Source organism: Engystomops pustulosus, unplaced genomic scaffold (genome assembly GCF_040894005.1).
Source record: "Engystomops pustulosus unplaced genomic scaffold, aEngPut4.maternal MAT_SCAFFOLD_219, whole genome shotgun sequence".
Taxonomy (NCBI): domain Eukaryota; kingdom Metazoa; phylum Chordata; class Amphibia; order Anura; family Leptodactylidae; genus Engystomops; species Engystomops pustulosus.
The window spans coordinates 85,164-107,049 of NW_027285098.1; the positions used below are offsets into that span (position 1 = coordinate 85,164).

Sequence of the window (21,886 nt, forward strand, 5' to 3'; positions counted from 1 at the left end):
TGTAAGCTTTTGTGTCACCCCCTTATCCTCATAGACTGTAAGCTCTTGTGTCACCCCCTCATCCTCAAAGACTGTAAGCTCTTGTGTCACCCCCTCATCCTCATAGACTGTAAGCTCTTGTGTCACCCCTCATCCTCATAGACGCTAAGCTCTTGTGTCCTCCCTTATGCTCATAGACTGTAAGCTTTTGTGTCACCCCCTTATCCTCATAGACTGTAAGCTCTTGTGTCACCCCCTCATCCTCATAGACGGTAAGCTCTTGTGTCCCCCTCATCCTCATAGACTGTAAGCTCTTGTGTCCCCCTCATCCTCATAGACTGTAAGCTCTTGTGTCACCCCCTCATCCTCATAGACTGTAAGCTCTTGTGTCACCCCCTCATCCTTATAGACTGTAAGCTCTTGTGTCACCCCCTTATCCTCATAGACTGTAAGCTCTTGTGTCCTCCCCTCATCCTCATAGACTGTAAGCTCCTGTGTCACCCTCTCATCCTTATAGACTGTAAGCTCTTGTGTCACCCCCTCATTCTCATAGACTGTAAGCTCTTGTGTCATCCCCTCATCCTCATAGACTGTAAGCTCTTGTGTCCTCCCCTCATCCTCATAGACTGTAAGCTCTTGTGTCACCCCCTCATCCTCATAGACTGTAACCTCTTGTGTCCCCCTCATCCTCATAGACTGTAAGCTCTTGTGTCACCCCCTCATCCTCATAGACTGTAAGCTCTTGTGTCACCCCCTCATCCTCATAGACTGTAAGCTCTTGTGTCCTCCCCTCATCCTCATAGACTGTATGCTCTTGTGTCCTCCCCTCATCCTCATAGACTGTAAGCTTTTGTGTCACCCCCTTATCCTCATAGACTGTAAGCTCTTGTGTCACCCCCTCATCCTCAAAGACTGTAAGCTCTTGTGTCACCCCCTCATCCTCAAAGACTGTAAGCTCTTGTGTCACCCCCTCATCCTCATAGACTGTAAGCTCTTGTGTCACCCCTCATCCTCATAGACGCTAAGCTCTTGTGTCCTCCCTTATGCTCATAGACTGTAAGCTTTTGTGTCACCCCCTTATCCTCATAGACTGTAAGCTCTTGTGTCACCCCCTCATCCTCATAGACGGTAAGCTCTTGTGTCCCCCTCATCCTCATAGACTGTAAGCTCTTGTGTCCCCCTCATCCTCATAGACTGTAAGCTCTTGTGTCCTCCCCTCATCCTCATAGACTGTAAGCTCCTGTGTCACCCTCTCATCCTTATAGACTGTAAGCTTTTGTGTCACCCCCTCATTCTCATAGACTGTAAGCTCTTGTGTCATCCCCTCATCCTCATAGACTGTAAGCTCTTGTGTCCTCCCCTCATCCTCATAGACTGTAAGCTCTTGTGTCACCCCCTCATCCTCATAGACTGTAAGCTCTTGTGTCACCCCTCATCCTCTTAGACTGTAAGCTCTTGTGTCACCCCCTCATCCTCATAGACTGTAAGCTCTTGTGTCACCCCCTCATCCTCATAGACTGTAAGCTCTTGGGATCAGGCCCCTCATCCTCATAGACTGTAAGCTCTTGTGTCCCCCCTCATCCTCATAGACTGTAAGCTCTTGTGTCACCTCCTCATCCTCATAGACTGTAAGCTCTTGTGTCACCCCCTCATCCTCATAGACTGTAAGCTCTTGTGTCACCCCCTCATCCTCATAGACTGTAAGCTCTTGTGTCCCCCCTCATCCTCATAGACTGTAAGCTCTTGTGTCACCCCCTCATTCTCATAGACTGTAAGCTCTTGTGTCCCCCCTCATCCTCATAGACTGTAAGCTCTTGTGTCACCCCCTCATCCTCATAGACTGTAAGCTCTTGTGTCCCCCCTCATCCTCATAGACTGTAAGCTCTTGTGTCACCCCCTCATTCTCATAGACTGTAAGCTCTTGTGTCCCCCCTCATCCTCATAGACTGTAAGCTCTTGTGTCACCCCCTCATCCTCATAGACTGTAAGCTCTTGTGTCACCCCCTCATCCTCATAGACTGTAAGCTCTTGTGTCCCCCTCATCCTCATAGACTGTAAGCTCTTGGGATCAGGCCCCTCATCCTCATAGACTGTAAGCTCTTGTGTCCCCCCTCATCCTCATAGACTGTAAGCTCTTGTGTCACCCCCTCATCCTCATAGACTGTAAGCTCTTGTGTCCCCCTCATCCTCATAGACTGTAAGCTCTTGGGATCAGGCCCCTCATCCTCATAGACTGTAAGCTCTTGTGTCCCCCCTCATCCTCATAGACTGTAAGCTCTTGTGTCCCCCTCATCCTCATAGACTGTAAGCACTTGTGTCCTCCCCTCATCCTCATAGACTGTAAGCACTTGTGTCCCCCCTCATCCTCATAGACTGTAAGCTCTTGTGTCCCCCTCATCCTCATAGACTGTAAGCACTTGTGTCCTCCCCTCATCCTCATAGACTGTAAGCTCTTGTGTCACCCCCTCATCCTCATAGACTGTAAGCTCTTGTGTCACCCCTCATCCTCTTAGACTGTAAGCTCTTGTGTCACCCCCTCATCCTCATAGACTGTAAGCTCTTGGGATCAGGCCCCTCATCCTCATAGACTGTAAGCTCTTGTGTCCCCCCTCATCCTCATAGACTGTAAGCTCTTGTGTCACCTCCTCATCCTCATAGACTGTAAGCTCTTGTGTCACCCCCTCATCCTCATAGACTGTAAGCTCTTGTGTCACCCCCTCATCCTCATAGACTGTAAGCTCTTGTGTCCCCCCTCATCCTCATAGACTGTAAGCTCTTGTGTCACCCCCTCATTCTCATAGACTGTAAGCTCTTGTGTCCCCCCTCATCCTCATAGACTGTAAGCTCTTGTGTCCCCCCTCATCCTCATAGACTGTAAGCTCTTGTGTCACCTCCTCATCCTCATAGACTGTAAGCTCTTGTGTCCCCCCTCATCCTCATAGACTGTAAGCTCTTGTGTCACCCCCTCATTCTCATAGACTGTAAGCTCTTGTGTCCCCCCTCATCCTCATAGACTGTAAGCTCTTGTGTCACCCCCTCATCCTCATAGACTGTAAGCTCTTGTGTCACCCCCTCATCCTCATAGACTGTAAGCTCTTGTGTCCCCCTCATCCTCATAGACTGTAAGCTCTTGGGATCAGGCCCCTCATCCTCATAGACTGTAAGCTCTTGTGTCCCCCCTCATCCTCATAGACTGTAAGCTCTTGTGTCACCCCCTCATCCTCATAGACTGTAAGCTCTTGTGTCCCCCTCATCCTCATAGACTGTAAGCTCTTGGGATCAGGCCCCTCATCCTCATAGACTGTAAGCTCTTGTGTCCCCCCTCATCCTCATAGACTGTAAGCTCTTGTGTCCCCCTCATCCTCATAGACTGTAAGCACTTGTGTCCTCCCCTCATCCTCATAGACTGTAAGCTCTTGGGATCAGGCCCCTCCCTCAGACATTTCTGTTTTTAAATGTTATAGATTGAACTTGATGCTTTTATTGGACACTTTTTTGAGCCCTGGAAGACCCCAGGATGAAGCCTTCTACCAAGCAGAGGACCCTAGGAGGACACCTGCGACCAGGCACAGGACCCTAGGAGGACACCTGCGACCAGACATAGGACCCTAGGAGGACACCTGCGACCAGGCAGAGGACCCTAGGAGGACACCTGCGACCAGACATAGGACCCTAGGAGGACACCTGCGACCAGGCACAGGACCCTAGGAGGACACCTGCGACCAGGCACAGGACCCTAGGAGGACACCTGCGACCAGGCACAGGACCCTAGGAGGACACCTGCGACCAGGCACAGGACCCTAGGAGGACACCTGCGACCAGGCACAGGACCCTAGGAGGACACCTGCGACCAGGCACAGGACCCTAGGAGGACACCTGCGACCAGGCACAGGACCCTAGGAGGACACCTGCGACCAGGCACAGGACCCTAGGAGGACACCTGCGACCAGGCACAGGACCCTAGGAGGACACCTGCGACCAGGCACAGGACCCTAGGAGGACACCTGCGACCAGGCACAGGACCCTAGGAGGACACCTGCGACCAGGCACAGGACCCTAGGAGGACACCTGCGACCAGGCACAGGACCCTAGGAGGACACCTGCGACCAGGCACAGGACCCTAGGAGGACACCTGCGACCAGGCACAGGACCCTAGGAGGACACCTGCGACCAGGCACAGGACCCTAGGAGGACACCTGCGACCAGGCACAGGACCCTAGGAGGACACCTGCGACCAGGCACAGGACCCTAGGAGGACACCTGCGACCAGGCACAGGACCCTAGGAGGACACCTGCGACCAGACACAGGACCCTAGGAGGACACCTGTGACCAGGCACAGGAGTCGGGGACTGGAGGGGTTGGGGCTCCTCGGCAGATATCACAGTTGAAGGTGGAAACTTGTGAGGCTCCTCGTCTACGCGGTGAGGATTGTGCAGCTCCTGCCCCCGAGGCCGAGGTACAGAGGTCATAAATGTTCTCCGGGGTCTGAGGACGGTCACATTGTTCTTGGGATGAGGTCTCTCGATTAGATTGGAGCATCATACAGCGATGTCGTCCTCAAAGATGGAGAGCAGCAGGAGAATTGCCCACCCGATGAGGAGACCTAAGTTATGGAGGATGAACATCAGCCGAGGTCTCTGCTCCTTCACATTCATCATGGCCGGCAGCTGCAGAAGAAGAGCACAAGTCAGGACAACCCCCGAGCTCCGACCTCCCCCAGACCCCCCCTCCTTACCATGTCCACCAGAGCCACGTAGAGAAAGAGTCCAGTGGCCACCGTGAATATCCACTGCTGGATGGCCTCGTCCGCAGCGATGGAGAGGGCGATGTACAAACCCACAAATGAGGTCAGGGCACTGCCGAAATTGAGGAGAAGAGCCATGCGGACAGTGAGTCCTGCATGGAGGAGAGCCGCAAAGTCACCTGGAGACAAGACAAGGTCACGTCTGGTGCCATGAATGAAAGCCCCCCATCCCTCCAGCCAATGAGACCCCTGTCACCCCACAGGAGGCGGAGCTCACCCAGCTCATGTGGCAATTCATGGCAGAGAACGGCAAGGGTTGTGGCAAGACCCGTCTTCCATGATGTGGAGAATGCAGCTCCCATGGCCAAGCCATCTGCAAAATTGTGGATAGCGTCTCCAATGGTGATCATGTAGGGGATCATCCGCAGCTCTGCAGAGAACGTTCCGGAGTAAGAGAAGATGTGAGAACGGCAGTGGTGGGAGAAGACGTGTGCTGGATGTGATGGCACTCACCTCGACTCCTCACTGGAGGTGCGCTCCTCTGAAGCTCAGCATCCGGATTAACCTACAACCAGTAACACACAATGAAAACCACTGACCTGTGCCACCCAAAAACCCCAGCAGGGAGGCACAGAGCCCCACCCTGGCACAGGACGAGGCCATACCAGGTCAGCCTGGGACTCAGACTGCTGCAGCTGCTTCCTCTTCTTCTGCTCCTCATGGAAGTTCTGCAGGGAGAGCCCGTGGTCACAGTGTCCGTGACCTTCATCCCCGTCCTCCTAATAACAAACAATACAATGTGTCATCTCATCGCCATTAGATGAAGGTCCGGATGGCCCTGGCTTGTAGAATACTTGGGGTAGACGTTGTGGTTTAGTAACCAGCCATGATCTGCAGTCCATTGAATAAACTGAACGTGTGAATGCACCCGAAGGACCAGCAATGGTCCAGTCATGGTCTCCAGTCTGTTGCCTGTGCTACATGTAAACCCCAGGTTCCCATTCTTCTCTCACCCTAATTTCTTCATGTTATAATTCACTTAGTCACCTCAGGTTTCATGAAGAGCCCAAAGATCTTCTCCAACAGGAAGAAGGCGTAGAGACCACCCAAGACCGCCAGAAGTTTCCAGATGTGACTGCGATCTTCTTCTTCATGGTTGTGAGCGTTGTGTGAGTCGCCATGTGAGTGGAGGCCCAGGAACTGTGGAGGAGGCAGAATACGGACACGGTGAAGAGCCTGCAGCCTTTCTGCCCGCAGGGGGCGGTATAATCATCCATTACCTGTGGAATCAGGTGCAGGACTGCATCTCCAGTCAGAGACCCCACGGCCAGGCTGACGAAGAACTGAATGACGTTCTGATAGGCAGAAGTGCAGGCAGTACACAGCAGGACCACAATGCCAAAGACTGCACACAGACACACGATGAGCGTGGCGATGCTTCCGTAAATGAATTCTGTAGAGCAATAGACTATTACGTCACATTGTGTAAAGACAGAGCTAAACCCCACCCCTGCTTAACCAAGGACCCGCCCAGGACATGTCTCAGCCCCTGCTCCATGGTGAAAGCACAGACTTACTCTCAGCAGTGGTCAGCTGTCCTTCGGGGGCGCCGTGCTGGTGATTATCTGGGCAGATACCAATCAGCTGCTGCTGGATCAGACTGCTGCTCATATCTCTGAACTTCTCTGGGGAAATGTCATCTTGTAGATTGACTCCATGTATGGTCAGGATGTCCTCAGGACTGAAGCAAGTCTAGTGAGCATCAAACATGAAATATTACATCTCAGCACTTACAGGACACTAGTGCTGAGCACAGCGAGGCGGCACCGCTATCCTGTCTGCTCGGCATTACAGACCATGAATGCAGCTCTGGATGGGACAATTAATTATGCTGCTTGGCTTCATGCATGGATATTAGCTTGTCCCCTGCAGGACATCTCTGTCTCCATGTAAAATACGGGTCAACATGTGACCTCCTGTAGACAAACCTTGTCCCAGTGATGGATGTGAACATCACTTTCTGGCACGCTGCGCCTGCGACGCAGATTTCCATCCGTCTGATTGTTGTCATCAACATTGTGGTCGTGTTCCTCATCATGGTGATGGTCATGTTCCTCATCATGGTGATGGTCGTGTTCCTCATCATTGTTGTGATCATCTTCATTCAACAGTTTCAAAGTTTGCATAAGGCTGGTGAGACCTGCAATGAGGAGAAGTCTGATCCTTTAGTTGGATTTTTTGCCCATGTCATCCCCAGTAATGTCACAGGTACCAAGGTGGACAGGCGCACGGAGTGGACAGGCGCGCGTGGTCCCGACGGAGTGGACAGGCGCGCGTGGTCCCGACGGAGTGGACAGGCGCGCGTGGTCCCGACGGAGTGGACAGGCGCGCGTGGTCCCGACGGAGTGGACAGGCGCGCGTGGTCCCGACGGAGTGGACAGGCGCGCGTGGTCCCGACGGAGTGGACAGGCGCGCGTGGTCCCGACGGAGTGGACAGGCGCGCGTGGTCCCGACGGAGTGGACAGGCGCGCGTGGTCCCGACGGAGTGGACAGGCGCGCGTGGTCCCGACGGAGTGGACAGGCGCGCGTGGTCCCGACGGAGTGGACAGGCGCGCGTGGTGCCGACGGAGTGGACAGGCGCGCGTGGTGCCGACGGAGTGGACAGGCGCGCGTGGTGCCGACGGAGTGGACAGGCGCGCGTGGTGCCGACGGAGTGGACAGGCGCGCGTGGTGCCGACGGAGTGGACAGGCGCGCGTGGTGCCGACGGAGTGGACAGGCGCGCGTGGTCCCGACGGAGTGGACAGGCGCGCGTGGTCCCGACGGAGTGGACAGGCGCGCGTGGTCCCGACGGAGTGGACAGGCGCGCGTGGTGCCGACGGAGTGGACAGGCGCGCGTGGTGCCGACGGAGTGGACAGGCGCGCGTGGTGCCGACGGAGTGGACAGGCGCGCGTGGTGCCGACGGAGTGGACAGGCGCGCGTGGTGCCGACGGAGTGGACAGGCGCGCGTGGTGCCGACGGAGTGGACAGGCGCGCGTGGTGCCGACGGAGTGGACAGGCGCGCGTGGTGCCGACGGAGTGGACAGGCGCTCGTGGTCCCGACGGAGTGGACAGGCGCTCGTGCTGCTGGTTTATACACTGGTGATATGGAGTGCCCTGGTTGTGTGGCACTGTACTAGTGATAATTGTATGGATTACTTAAAGGGGTGCAGGTTTTAAGGGGGTTGCACTGGTGATGTCAGGGTATATTTTTCTCACCGGTAACATTTAGGTTGTTGCCATATGAATTGTAGATGTAGTTGATAAAATAATATGGGGGTGGCAGGATGGTCATACAGGCCCCCTCTAGCACTAGGGCTAACACGGCTTCCTCGATCACAGGGGTGACATGGTTTGGATTGGACGTCATGTTTAGGATGTCCTCCGCATTGAAACAGTCTGCAATCTAAAAACAGAAGGAAAAGTTTTATGTGCCGAAATAAGCCAAAAACCTACAACCCTCCTGTCCCATTACTGCCATGTCCAGGATAATTCTGGAAGCCATGTCTCCACCATCACATCTTCATAGTCACTCAAAGTTCTGTTCCGTGGCCTGATCTGCTATTCTCCTCATTTATGTATCAGTTACTTAACACAGAGGACAGGACCCCAACGGTGGAGACCTTAGATATCGTGACATCTCCACAGGATTATAGGTGACATACTAACCAAGATCCCAAAACTAAATAACAAAGGCTGCCCCTTTTATATGTTCAGGTGGACCCATTACCCTTGATAAGGTCTCTTCTGGTAAAAGGTGTGGGGTCCCTGCACATTGGCTTGGGTTCTACCTATTGTTTGTCTGATAGACCAGCAGTGGTGTACCATGTCACATAGTCCTTCCTGGAGCTCAGACCTTCATGGCTGGCACCATGTCACATAGTCCTTCCTGGAGCTCAGACCTTCATCGCTGGCACCATGTCACATAGTCCTTCCTGGAGCTCAGACATTCATCGCAGGCACCATCTCACATAGTCCTTCCTGGAGCTCAGACCTTCATGGCTGGTATAATCTCACATAGTCCTTCCTGGAGCTCAGACCTTCATGGCTGGTACCATCTCACATAGTCCTTCCTGGAGCTCAGACCTTCATGGCTGGTACCATCTCACATAGTCCTTCCTGGAGCTTAGACCTTCATGGCTGGTACCATCTCACATAGTCCTTCCTGGAGCTCAGACCTTCATGGCTGGTACCATCTCACATAGTCCATCCTGGAGCTCAGACATTCATCGCAGGCACCATCTCACATAGTCCATCCTGGAGCTCAGACCTTCATGGCTGGTACCATCTCACATAGTCCTTCCTGGAGCTCAGACCTTCATGGCTGGCACCATCTCACATAGTCCTTCCTGGAGCTCAGACCTTCATGGCTGGTACCATCTCACATAGTCCTTCCTGGAGCTCAGACCTTCATCGCTGGTACCATTTCACATAGTCCTTCCTGGAGCTCAGACCTTCATGGCTGGTACCATCTCACATAGTCCTTCCTGGTGCTCAGACCTTCATCGCTGGCACCATCTCACATAGTCCATCCTGGAGATCAGACATTCATTGCTGGCACCATGTCACATAGTCCTTCCTGGAGCTCAGACATTCATCGCTGGTACCATCTTACATAGTCCTTCCTGGAGCTCAGATCTTCATGGCTGGCACCATGTCACATAGTCCTTCCTGGAGCTCAGACCTTCATCGCTGGCACCATCTCACATAGTCCTTCCTGGAGCTCAGACCTTCATGGCTGGTACCATCTAACATAGTCCTTCCTAGAGCTCAGACCTTCATCGCTGGCACCATGTCACATAGTCCTTCCTGGAGCTCAGATCTTCATGGCTGGTATAATCTCACATAGTCCTTCCTGGAGCTCAGACCTTCATGGCTGGTACCATCTCACATAGTACTTCCTGGAGCTCAGACCTTAATCGCAGGTACCATCTTACATAGTCCTTCCTGGAGCTCAGATCTTCATGGCTGGTACCATCTCACATAGTCCTTCCTGGAGCTCAGATCTTCATGGCTGGTATAATCTCACATAGTCCTTCCTGGAGCTCAGACCTTCATGGCTGGTACCATCTCACATAGTACTTCCTGGAGCTCAGACCTTAATCGCTGGTACCATCTTACATAGTCCTTCCTGGAGCTCAGATCTTCATGGCTGGCACCATGTCACATAGTCCTTCCTGGAGCTCAGACCTTCATCGCTGGCACCATCTCACATAGTCCTTCCTGGAGCTCAGATCTTCATGGCTGGTATAATCTCACATAGTCCTTCCTGGAGCTCAGACCTTCATCGCTGGTACCATCTAACATAGTCCTTCCTGGAGCTCAGACCTTCATCGCTGGCACCATGTCACATAGTCCATCCTGGAGCTCAGACCTTCATGGCTGGTACCATCTCACATAGTCCTTCCTGGGGCTCAGACCTTCATGGCTGGTACCATCTCACATAGTCCTTCCTGGAGCTCAGACCTTCATCGCTGGCACCATGTCACATAGTCCTTCCTGGAGCACAGACCTTCATGGCTGGCACCATGTCACAAAGTCCTTCCTGGAGCTCAGACCTTCATGGCTGGCACCATCTCACATAGTCCTTCCTGGAGTTCAGACCTTCATGGCTGGTACCATCTCACATAGTCCTTCCTGGAGCTCAGACCTTCATGGCTGGTACCATCTCACATAGTCCTTCCTGGGGCTCAGACCTTCATGGCTGGTACCATTTCACATAGTCCTTCCTGGAGCTCAGACCTTCATGGCTGGTACCATCTCACATAGTCCTTCCTGGAGCTCAGACCTTCATGGCTGGCACCGTGTCACATAGTCCTTCCTGGAGCTCAGACCTTCATGGCTGGTACCATCTCACATAGTCCATCCTGGAGCTCAGACATTCATCGCTGGCACCATGTCACATAGTCCTTCCTGGAGCTCAGACCTTCATCGCTGGTACCATCTTACATAGTCCTTCCTGGAGCTCAGATCTTCATGGCTGGTACCATCTCACATAGTCCATCATGGAGCTCAGTCCTTCATGACTGGTACCATCGCTGGCACCATGTCACATAGTCCTTCCTGGAGCTCAGACCTTCATGGCTGGCACCATGTCACATAGTCCTTCCTGGAGCTCAGACCTTCATCGCTGGCACCATGTCACATAGTCCTTCCTGGAGCTCAGACCTTCATGGCTGGTACCATCTCACATAGTCCTTCCTGGTGCTCAGACCTTCATGGCTGGTACCATGTCACATAGTCCTTCCTGGGGCTCAGACCTTCATGGCTGGTACCATCTCACATAGTCCTTCCTGGAGCTCAGACCTTCATGGCTGGTACCATCTCACATAGTCCTTCCTGGAGCTCAGACCTTCATGGCTGGTACCATCTCACATAGTCCTTCCTGGAGCTCAGACCTTCATGGCTGGTACCATCTCACATAGTCCTTCCTGGAGCTCAGACCTTCATGGCTGGCACCATCTCACATAGTCCTTCCTGGAGCTCAGACCTTCATGGCTGGCACCATCTAACATAGTCCTTCCTGGGGCTCAGACCTTCATGGCTGGTACCATCTCACATAGTCCTTCCTGGGGCTCAGACCTTCATGGCTGGTACCATCTCACATAGTCCTTCCTGGAGCTCAGACCTTCATGGCTGGTACCATCTCACATAGTCCTTCCTGGAGCTCAGACCTTCATGGCTGGTACCATCTCACATAGTCCTTCCTGGGGCTCAGACCTTCATGGCTGGCACCATCTCACATAGTCCTTCCTGGAGCTCAGACCTTCATGGCTGGCACCATCTAACATAGTCCTTCCTGGAGCTCAGACCTTCATGGCTGGTACCATCTAACATAGTCCTTCCTGGAGCTCAGACCTTCATGGCTGGTACCATCTCACATAGTCCTTCCTGGGGCTCAGACCTTCATGGCTGGCACCATGTCACATAGTCCTTCCTGGAGCTCAGACCTTCATGGCTGGCACCATGTCACATAGTCCTTCCTGGAGCTCAGACCTTCATCGCTGGCACCATGTCACATAGTTCTTCCTGGAGCTCAGACCTTCATCGCTGGCACCATGTCACATAGTTCTTCCTGGAGCTCAGACCTTCATCGCTGGCACCATGTCACATAGTCCATCCTGGAGCTCAGACATTCATCGCTGGTACCATCTCACATAGTCCATCCTGGAGCTCAGACATTCATCGCTGGTACCATCTCACATAGTCCTTCCTGGAGCTCAGACCTTCATGGCTGGTACCATCTCACATAGTCCATCCTGGAGCTCAGACCTTCATGGCTGGTACCATCTCACATAGTCCTTCCTGGAGCTCAGACCTTCATGACTGGTACCATCTCACATAGTCCTTCCTGGAGCTCAGACCTTCATGGCTGGTACCATCTAACATAGTCCTTCCTGGAGCTCAGACCTTCATGGCTGGTACCATCTCACATAGTCCTTCCTGGAGATCAGACCATCATCGCTGGTACCATCTAACATAGTCCTTTCTGGAGCTCAGACCTTCATGGCTGGCACCATGTCACATAGTCCTTCCTGGAGCTCAGACCTTCATGGCTGGTAGCATCTCACATAGTCCTTCCTGGAGATCAGACCATCATCGCTGGTACCATCTAACATAGTCCTTTCTGGAGCTCAGACCTTCATGGCTGGCACCATCTCACATAGTCCATCCTGGAGCTCAGACCTTCATCGTTGGCACCATGTCACATAGTCCATCCTGGAACTTAGACCTTCATCGCTGGCACCATGTCACATAGTCCATCCTGGAGCTCAGACCTTCATCACTGGTACCATGTTACATAGTACTTCCTGGAGCTCAGACCTTCATCACTGGTACCATCTCTTGTTCATCCTTTCCTTCTCCACCCTTGTCTTATTCCCATCCTTCTTCATTCCCTTGTATCTTCTCATTAATTCACATTATGCTTCTACAAATCCCCTAATTCTTCTCATGTTTTCCCCACTTTATCCCACCCTTGTCCCTCACCTGATCCTTTGCTGGCACATAACGGGGCAGTATGGTTGCGATGACGTGGAGTGTGGCCTCCAGAGCCTCCTCATCCTGGGGCAGGAGATTTCTCAGCCACTTTCCCTCCTTGACGGCTGAACAGGTTGCTGAAGGATCTGAGATGTAGCTCAGCAAAGCTCCGGAGACGTTTCCAAACCCTTGAGCATCCAGCTGGGAGATTGGGGATTTCTCCAGAGAATTAAACAGGATGGAAGGAGTCAGACACTGCAGAGGAGAGGAGAAGGTGATAAAGACCTGACCCTCCATCCATCAATAGTCATGCTGCACCCCAATATGTCTCGTATGTGTAGTGTGTAGCAGTGTGCGGTACGTGTGGTATATAGCGGTGTGCCGTACGCGCGGTGTGTAGTAGTGTGCGGTACGTGTGGTATATAGCGGTGTGCCGTACGTGTGGTATATAGCGGTGTGCCATACGCGCGGGGTGTAGCGGTGTGCCGTACGCGCGGTGTGTAGCAGTGTGCGGTACGTGTGGTATATAGCGGTGTGCCGTACACGCGGTGTGTAGTAGTGTGCGGTACGTGTGGTATATAGCGGTGTGCCGTACGTGTGGTATATAGCGGTGTGCCATACGCGCGGGGTGTAGCGGTGTGCCGTACGCGCGGTGTGTAGCAGTGTGCGGTACGTGTGGTATATAGCGGTGTGCCATACGCGCGGGGTGTAGCGGTGTGCCGTACGCGCGGTGTGTAGCAGTGTGCGGTACGTGTGGTATATAGCGGTGTGCCGTACGCGCGGTGTGTAGCAGTGTGCGGTACGTGTGGTATATATCGGTGTGCCATACGCGCGGTGTGTAGCAGTGTGCGGTACGTGTGGTATATAGCGGTGTGCCGTACGCGCGGTGTGTAACAGTGTGCGGTACGTGTGGTATATAGCGGTGTGCCATACGCGCGGTGTGTAACAGTGTGCGGTACGTGTGGTATATAGCGGTGTGCCGTACGCGCGGTGTGTAGTAGTGTGCAGTACGTGTGGTATATAGCGGTGTGCCGTACGCGCGGTGTGTAACAATATTGTACAAGATAACAAGGTACTTACATAATATAATATGAGACTCCATTATTATATTAATTCAGCTTAATTCAGGGGTGGGGGACTATAAGGGGAGAGGGGCTATAAAGGGAGAGGGATTATAAGGGGATGGGGGCTATAAGGGGATGGGGGCTATAAGGGGAGAGGGATTATAAGGGGATGGGGGCTATAAGGGGAGGAATATAAGGGGAGGGGGACTATAAGAGGAGGGGGACTATAGGGGGAGGGGAAACATAAGGGGAGGGGGACTATAAGTGGAGGAGGACTATAAGGGGGGGAGGACTATAAGGGGAGGAGGAATATAAGGGGAGAGGGACTGTAGGGAGGGGACTATAAAGGGGGGACTATAAGGGGAGGGGGACTATAAAGGGAGGGAGATTATAAGAGGAGGGGGACTATAGGGGACTATAAGGGGAGAGGGTTTATAAGGGGAGAGGGACTATAAGGGGAGGGGGACTATAAGGGGAGGGGGACTATAAGGGGAGGGGGATTGTAAGAGGAGGGGGGTTATAAGGGGAGGGGGACTATAAAAGGGGGGGAACATAATGGGAGGCGGACTATAAGGGTAGGGGGAGTATAAGGGGAGGGGGACTATAAAGGGTTGGGGACTATAAGGGTGGAAGACTATAAGGACAGGGGGACTATAAGGGGGATATAAGTGGAAGGGACCATAAGGGGAGGGGGACTATAAGGGGAAGGGACTATAAGAGGAGGGACTATAAGGGGAGGGGGACTATAAGAGGCGGGGGACTATAAGGGGAGAGGACTATAAGGGGAGGGGACCATAAGGGGAGGTGGACCATATGGGGAGGAGGACTATAAGGGTGGAGGACTATAAAGGCAGGGGGACAATAAGGGGGGATATAAGTGGAAGGCACTATAAGCGGAGGGGGACCATAAGGGGAGGGGACTATAAGGGGAAGGAACTATAACAGGAGGGACTATAAGGGGATGGGAACTATAAGGAGAGGGGGGTTATAAGGGGAGGGGAACTATAAGGGGAGGGGGACTATAAGGGGTGGGGGACTGTAAGGGTGGAGGACTATAAGGGCAGGGGGACAATAAGGGGGATATAAGTGGAAGGGACTATAAGCGGAGGGGGGCCATAAGGGGAAGGGACTATAAGAGGAGGGACTATAAGGGGAGGGGGACTATAAGGGGAGGGGAACAAAAGGGGAGGGGAACAAAAGGGGAGGGGGACCATAAGGGGAGGTGGACCATAAGGGGAGGGGGCCTATGAGGACAGGGGGACTATAAGAGGAAGGGACTATAAGGGGAGGGGGACTATAAGGGGAGGGGACTATAAGGGGAGGGGACTATAAGGGGAGGGGGACTATAAGGGGAAGGAGACTACAAGGGGAGGGGGATTATAAGGGGATGGGACTATAAGGCGAGGGGACTATAAGGGGAAGGGACTATAAGGGGAGGGGGACTATAAGGGGAAGGGATTATAAGGGGAGCGGGACTATAAAGAGATGGGGACTATGAGAGGAGGGGGACTATAAGGGGAGGGGACTATAAGGGGAAGGAGACTACAAGGGGAGGGGGATTATAAGGGGAGGGGACTATAAGGGGAAGGGATTATAAGGGGAGCAGGACTATAAAGAGAGGGGGACTATAAAGGGAGGTGGCTTTAAGGGGAGGGGACTATAAGGGGGAGGGGGACTAGAAGGGGAGGGGACCTAAAGGGGAGGGGACCTAAAGGGGAGGGGGACTATAAGGTGAGGGGGACTATAAGGGGAGTGGGACTATAAGGGGGGGACTATAAGGGGAGGTGGACTATAAGGGGAGGAGATTATAAGGGGAGGGGGACTATAAGGGGAGGTGGCTTTAAGGGGAGGTTGACTATAAGGGGAGGGGGATTATAAGGGGAGGGGACTATAAGGGGAGGGAGATTATAAGGGGAGGGTGATAATGGAAGAGATTAGGATCTCGTATTCCTCCTTGGTTCTCGGTTTTCTATTTCTCCAGATAAATTTGAGCTTTTGCCGTTGGAGCTTATTTATTAGGAATTTAGGGACGGGAACTGTTCCGGTCCTCTGGAAGTATTTGGGGTAGCATCATTATTTTCTGGATGACTCTTTCCCATCCATGATAATAGACGGAGGCTCCGATTATCTTCTGCTCCGTTCATTTCCATCATTTCCAAGTTTAGGAAACGGCTTCTCCCGGGAAATCACAGCAAATCTGTTGTTGGAGAACTAATTGTGGGACCCTCATCCTAGGGCTCTGGTCTCATTGTGGGGCCCTCCACCTATAACCCCAGTCTCTGTCTGTCCTTGTTGAGGGACCCTCATTCTATAACCCCAGTCTCTCTCAGTTCTCATTGTAGGTCTCTCATCCCATATCAACAGTCTGTGTAAGTTCTTTCTGTGGATCCCTCATCCAGTCTCTGTCTGTCCTTGTTGAGGGACCCTCATCTTATGGCTCCAGTCTCTGTCTGTCCTTGTTGTAGGACCCTCATACTATAGCTCTAGTCCCTGTCTGTCCTCATTGTGGGACCCTCATCCTATGGCTCCAGTCTCTGTCCGTCCTCATTGAGGGACCCTCATCCTATGGCTCCAGTCTCTGTCCATCCTCATTGTGGTACCCTCATCCTATACCCCCCAGTCTCTCTCCGTCCTCGTTGTGGGACCCTCATCCTATGTCTCCAGTCTCTATCCATCCTCGTTGTGGGTCCCTCATCCTATGTCTCCAGTCTCTATCCATCCCCATTGTGGGTCCCTCATCTTATGGCTCCAGTCTCTGTCCGTCCTAGTTGTGGGTCCCTCATCCGATGGCTCCAGTCTCTGTCCATCCCCATTGTGGGTCCCTCATCATAGGGCTCCAGTCTTTGTCCATCCTCGTTGTGGGTCCCTCATCCTTTGTCTCCAGTCTCTATCCATCCCCATTGTGGGTCCCTCATCTTATGGCTCCAGTCTCTGTCCGTCCTAGTTGTGGGTCCCTCATCCGATGGCTCCAGTCTCTGTCCATCCCCATTGTGGGTCCCTCATCATAGGGCTCCAGTCTTTGTCCGTCCTAGTTGTGGGTCCCTCATCCTATGTCTCCAGTCTCTATCCATCCCCATTGTGGGTCCCTCATCTTATGGCTCCAGTCTCTGTCCGTCCTAGTTGTGGGTCCCTCATCCGATGGCTCCAGTCTCTGTCCATCCCCATTGTGGGTCCCTCATCATAGGGCTCCAGTCTTTGTCCGTCCTAGTTGTGGGTCCCTCATCCTATGTCTCCAGTCTCTATCCATCCTCGTTGTGGGTCCCTCATCATAGGGCTCCAGTCTTTGTCCGTCCTAGTTGTGGGTCCCTCATCCTATGTCTCCAGTCTCTATCCATCCTCATTGTGGGTCCCTCATCTTATGGCTCCAGTCTCTGTCCGTCCTAGTTGTGGGTCCCTCATCCGATGTCTCCAGTCTCTATCCATCCTCGTTGTGGGTCCCTCATCATAGGGCTCCAGTCTTTGTCCGTCCTAGTTGTGGGTCCCTCATCATAGGGCTCCAGTCTTTGTCCGTCCTAGTTGTGGGACCCTCATCCTATGTCTCCAGTCTCTATCCATCCTCATTGTGGGTCCCTCATCTTATGGCTCCAGTCTCTGTCCGTCCTAGTTGTGGGTCCCTCATCCTATGTCTCCAGTCTCTATCCATCCTCATTGTGGGTCCCTCATCTTATGGCTCCAGTCTCTGTCCGTCCTAGTTGTGGGTCCCTCATCCTATGGCTCCAGTCTCTGTCCGTCCTCATTGTGGGTCCCTCATCATAGGGCTCCAGTCTTTGTCCGTCCTAGTTGTGGGACCCTCATCCTATGTCTCCAGTCTCTATCCATCCTCATTGTGGGTCCCTCATCTTATGGCTCCAGTCTCTGTCCGTCCTCATTGTGGGTCCCTCATCATAGGGCTCCAGTCTTTGTCCGTCCTAGTTGTGGGACCCTCATCCTATGGCTCCAGTCTCTGTCCATCCTCATTGTGGGTCCCTCATCTTATGGCTCCAGTCTCTGTCCGTCCTCATTGAGGGACCCTCATCTTATGGCTCCAGTCTCTGTCCGTCCTCATTGAGGGACCCTCATCCTATGGCTCCAGTCTCTGTCCATCCTCATTGTGGTACCCTCATCCTATACCCCCCAGTCTCTCTCCGTCCTCGTTGTGGGACCCTCATCCTATGTCTCCAGTCTCTATCCATCCTCGTTGTGGGTCCCTCATCTTATGGCTCCAGTCTCTGTCCGTCCTAGTTGTGGGTCCCTCATCCGATGTCTCCAGTCTCTATCCATCCTCATTGTGGGTCCCTCATCTGATGGCTCCAGTCTCTGTCCATCCCCGTTGTGGGTCCCTCATCTTATGGCTCCAGTCTCTGTCCGTCCTAGTTGTGGGTCCCTCATCTTATGGCTCCAGTCTCTGTCCGTCCTAGTTGTGGGTCCCTCATCTTATGGCTCCAGTCTCTGTCCGTCCTAGTTGTGGGTCCCTCATCCAATGTCTCCAGTCTCTATCCATCCCCGTTGTGGGTCCCTCATCTTATGGCTCCAGTCTCTGTCCGTCCTAGTTGTGGGTCCCTCATCTTATGGCTCCAGTCTCTGTCCGTCCTAGTTGTGGGTCCCTCATCTTATGGCTCCAGTCTCTATCCATCCTCGTTGTGGGTCCCTCATCTTATGGCTCCAGTCTCTGTCCGTCCTAGTTGTGGGTCCCTCATCCGATGTCTCCAGTCTCTATCCATCCTCATTGTGGGTTCCTCATCTGATGGCTCCAGTCTCTGTCCATCCCCGTTGTGGGTCCCTCATCTTATGGCTCCAGTCTCTGTCCGTCCTAGTTGTGGGTCCCTCATCTTATGGCTCCAGTCTCTGTCCGTCCTAGTTGTGGGTCCCTCATCTTATGGCTCCAGTCTCTGTCCGTCCTAGTTGTGGGTCCCTCATCATAGGGCTCCAGTCTTTATCCGTCCTAGTTGTGGGTCCCTCATCCTATGGCTCCAGTCTCTATCCATCCTCGTTGTGGGTCCCTCATCTTATGGCTCCAGTCTCTGTCCGTCCTAGTTGTGGGTCCCTCATCCGATGTCTCCAGTCTCTATCCATCCTCATTGTGGGTCCCTCATCTGATGGCTCCAGTCTCTGTCCATCCCCGTTGTGGGTCCCTCATCTTATGGCTCCAGTCTCTGTCCGTCCTAGTTGTGGGTCCCTCATCTTATGGCTCCAGTCTCTGTCCGTCCTCATTGAGGGACCCTCATCCTATGGCTCCAGTCTCTGTCCGTCCTCATTGAGGGACCCTCATCTTATGGCTCCAGTCTCTGTCCGTCCTCATTGAGGGACCCTCATCCTATGGCTCCAGTCTCTGTCCGTCCTCATTGTGGGACCCTCATCCTATACCCCCAGTCTCGGTCCGTCCTTGTTGTGGGTCCCTCATCCAATGGCTCCAGTCTCTTGGTCCTTGTTGTAGGACCCCCACCCTATGGCTCATCTCTTAGTCCTCGTTGTGGGCTGTGTGTCCCTGCGTGTCCAGGCTGTCAGTCCCTGTTGTTCCCCGCTGCCCTTTGCTCCCTGCGCTCGGTCTTTGCACTCGTCTCCTGGGCTCTTACCTTTTCACACGACACATTTCCGCACTGCACACGGTCTTCCAGGTGCTTTATAAGGTGGCTGACGGCGCTGTGGTTGAGCGCAGACTCTCCTGGGGCAAGTAGGGTGAGCACCCTGAGGAATGGAGTCCCCTGCACAGGACCCAGCAGTGTGAGGACCAGGCAGAGCAAGGACAGGGACATGGCTGGTGACATGAGGAGAGATGTCACCTCCTGGTCCTGCTGATAGAGTGACAGCCAGTGTCCCGGCGGCTCCTCTCCATGTTCCTGGTCTCAGCCGTGATTGGACGCGGCTCGGAGTCATTATCACCTCCTCCCTTCCTTGTCAGGGAGTCCTGTGTACATGAAACGAGTCTTTCCAGCGCTTCGGGACTTTTAACTCTTCGATCTGGAGAGGAGCCAAGATCAGACACCTCAGGGCTGATCCGTGTAGTAGGAGACCCCGGGGAGAGCAGCTCGCCCCAATATTCATCATTACTGAAAACCGCGAGAACCAAATAGAAGAGAAAAAACTTTCCTTCCAAACTTCTGCAGATTCTGATCCGCGGACCCATGAGTCATATTCAGAGGAACTTCACGTGTAACAAGAAACTCGGCTCCTTGTGCAATAAGAAGGAAGTTATAATAATCCAGTTATATCACAATAGAGAGAGGAGGAGGAGAGGATAGTGGGGGTAGTAGTGAGAGTGATGGAGGAGGAGAGGATAGTGGGGGTAGTAGTGAGAGTGATGGAGGAGGAGAGGATAGTGGGGATAGTAGTGAGACCGATGGAGGAGGAGAGGATAATGGGGATAGTAGTGAGAGTGATGGAGGAGAGGATAGTGGAGGTAGTAGTGAGAGTGATGGAGGAGGAGAGGATAATGGGGATAGTAGTGAGACCGATGGAGGAGGAGAGGATAGTGGGGGTAGTAGTGAGAGTGATGGAGGAGAGGATAGTGGAGGTAGTAGTGAGAGTGATGGAGGAGAGGATAGTGGGGATAGTAGTGACAGTGATGGAGGAGGAGAGGATAGTGGGGATAGTAGTGACAGTGATGGAGGAGGAGAGGATAGTGGGGGTAGTAGTGAGACCGATGGAGGAGAGGATAATGGGGATAGTAGTGAGACCGATGGAGGAGAGGATAATGGGGATAGTAGTGAGACCGATGGAGGAGGAGAGGATAATGGGGATAGTAGTGAGACCGATGGAGGAGGAGAGGATAGTGGGGGTAGTAGTGAGACCGATGGAGGAGGAGAGGATAGTGGGGGTAGTAGTGAGAGTGATGGAGGAGAGGATAGTGGAGGTAGTAGTGAGAGTGATGGAGGATAGTGGAGGTAGTAGTGAGAGTGATGGAGGAGAGGATAGTGGGGGTAGTAGTGAGAGTGATGGAGGAGGAGAGGATAGTGGGGATAGTAGTGAGAGTGATGGAGGAGGAGAGGATAGTGGGGATAGTAGTGAGAGTGATGGAGGAGGAAAAGATAGTGGGGATAGTAGTGAGACCGATGGAGGAGGAGAGGATAATGGGGATAGTAGTGAGACCGATGGAGGAGGAGAGGATAGTGGGGGTAGTAGTGAGACCGATGGAGGAGGAGAGGATAGTGGGGGTAGTAGTGAGAGTGATGGAGGAGAGGATAGTGGAGGTAGTAGTGAGAGTGATGGAGGATAGTGGAGGTAGTAGTGAGAGTGATGGAGGAGAGGATAGTGGGGGTAGTAGTGAGAGTGATGGAGGAGAGGATAGTGGAGGTAGTAGTGAGAGTGATGGAGGATAGTGGAGGTAGTAGTGAGAGTGATGGAGGAGAGGATAGTGGGGGTAGTAGTGAGAGTGATGGAGGAGGAGAGGATAGTGGGGATAGTAGTGAGAGTGATGGAGGAGGAGAGGATAGTGGGGATAGTAGTGAGACCGATGGAGGAGGAGAGAATAATGGGGATAGTAGTGAGACCGATGGAGGAGGAGAGGATAGTGGGGGTAGTAGTGAGACCGATGGAGGAGGAGAGGATAGTGGGGGTAGTAGTGAGAGTGATGGAGGAGAGGATAGTGGAGGTAGTAGTGAGAGTGATGGAGGATAGTGGAGGTAGTAGTGAGAGTGATGGAGGAGAGGATAGTGGGGGTAGTAGTGAGAGTGATGGAGGAGGAGAGGATAGTGGGGATAGTAGTGAGAGTGATGGAGGAGAGGATAGTGAGGGTAGTAGTGAGACCGATGGAGGAGAGGATAGTGGGGGTAGTAGTGAGACCGATGGAGGAGAGGATAATGGGGATAGTAGTGAGACCGATGGAGGAGGAGAGGATAATGGGGATAGTAGTGAGACCGATGGAGGAGGAGAGGATAGTGGGGGTAGTAGTGAGACCGATGGAGGAGGAGAGGATAGTGGGGGTAGTAGTGAGAGTGATGGAGGAGAGGATAGTGGAGGTAGTAGCAAGAGTGATGGAGGAGAGGATAGTGGGGGTAGTAGTGACAGTGATGGAAGAGGAGAGGATAGTGGGGATAGTAGTGAGAGTGATGGAGGAGGAGAGGATAGTGGGGATAGTAGTGAGACCGATGGAGGAGGAGAGGAT

At 53.2% G+C, this 21,886-nt stretch overlaps 1 protein-coding gene across 2 annotated transcripts in view; it reads right to left on the reverse strand.

Annotated features, from left to right (window-relative positions):
• Positions 1-3,353: 3,353 nt before the first annotated feature.
• Positions 3,354-21,886, reverse strand: part of SLC39A4 (solute carrier family 39 member 4) — a 42,168-nt gene continuing 23,635 nt past the window's right edge. Inside the window, exons 1-12 of one of the 2 annotated variants that reach the window (XM_072132083.1) lie at positions 19,359-19,650; positions 12,752-12,997; positions 7,982-8,168; positions 6,713-6,924; positions 6,302-6,476; positions 6,005-6,177; positions 5,772-5,924; positions 5,390-5,503; positions 5,238-5,289; positions 5,002-5,154; positions 4,716-4,903; positions 3,358-4,647 (exon numbers count right to left, since the gene is read on the reverse strand). In XM_072132083.1, the coding sequence (XP_071988184.1) occupies positions 4,519-4,647; positions 4,716-4,903; positions 5,002-5,154; positions 5,238-5,289; positions 5,390-5,503; positions 5,772-5,924; positions 6,005-6,177; positions 6,302-6,476; positions 6,713-6,924; positions 7,982-8,168; positions 12,752-12,997; positions 19,359-19,550 (1,974 nt within the window). In that variant the 5' untranslated portion in view covers positions 19,551-19,650 and the 3' untranslated portion in view covers positions 3,358-4,518. Of the gene's footprint in view, positions 4,648-4,715; positions 4,904-5,001; positions 5,155-5,237; positions 5,290-5,389; positions 5,504-5,771; positions 5,925-6,004; positions 6,178-6,301; positions 6,477-6,712; positions 6,925-7,981; positions 8,169-12,751; positions 12,998-19,358; positions 19,651-21,886 lie in introns of those variants that run through there. The other variant, XM_072132084.1, reaches the window with a different exon arrangement.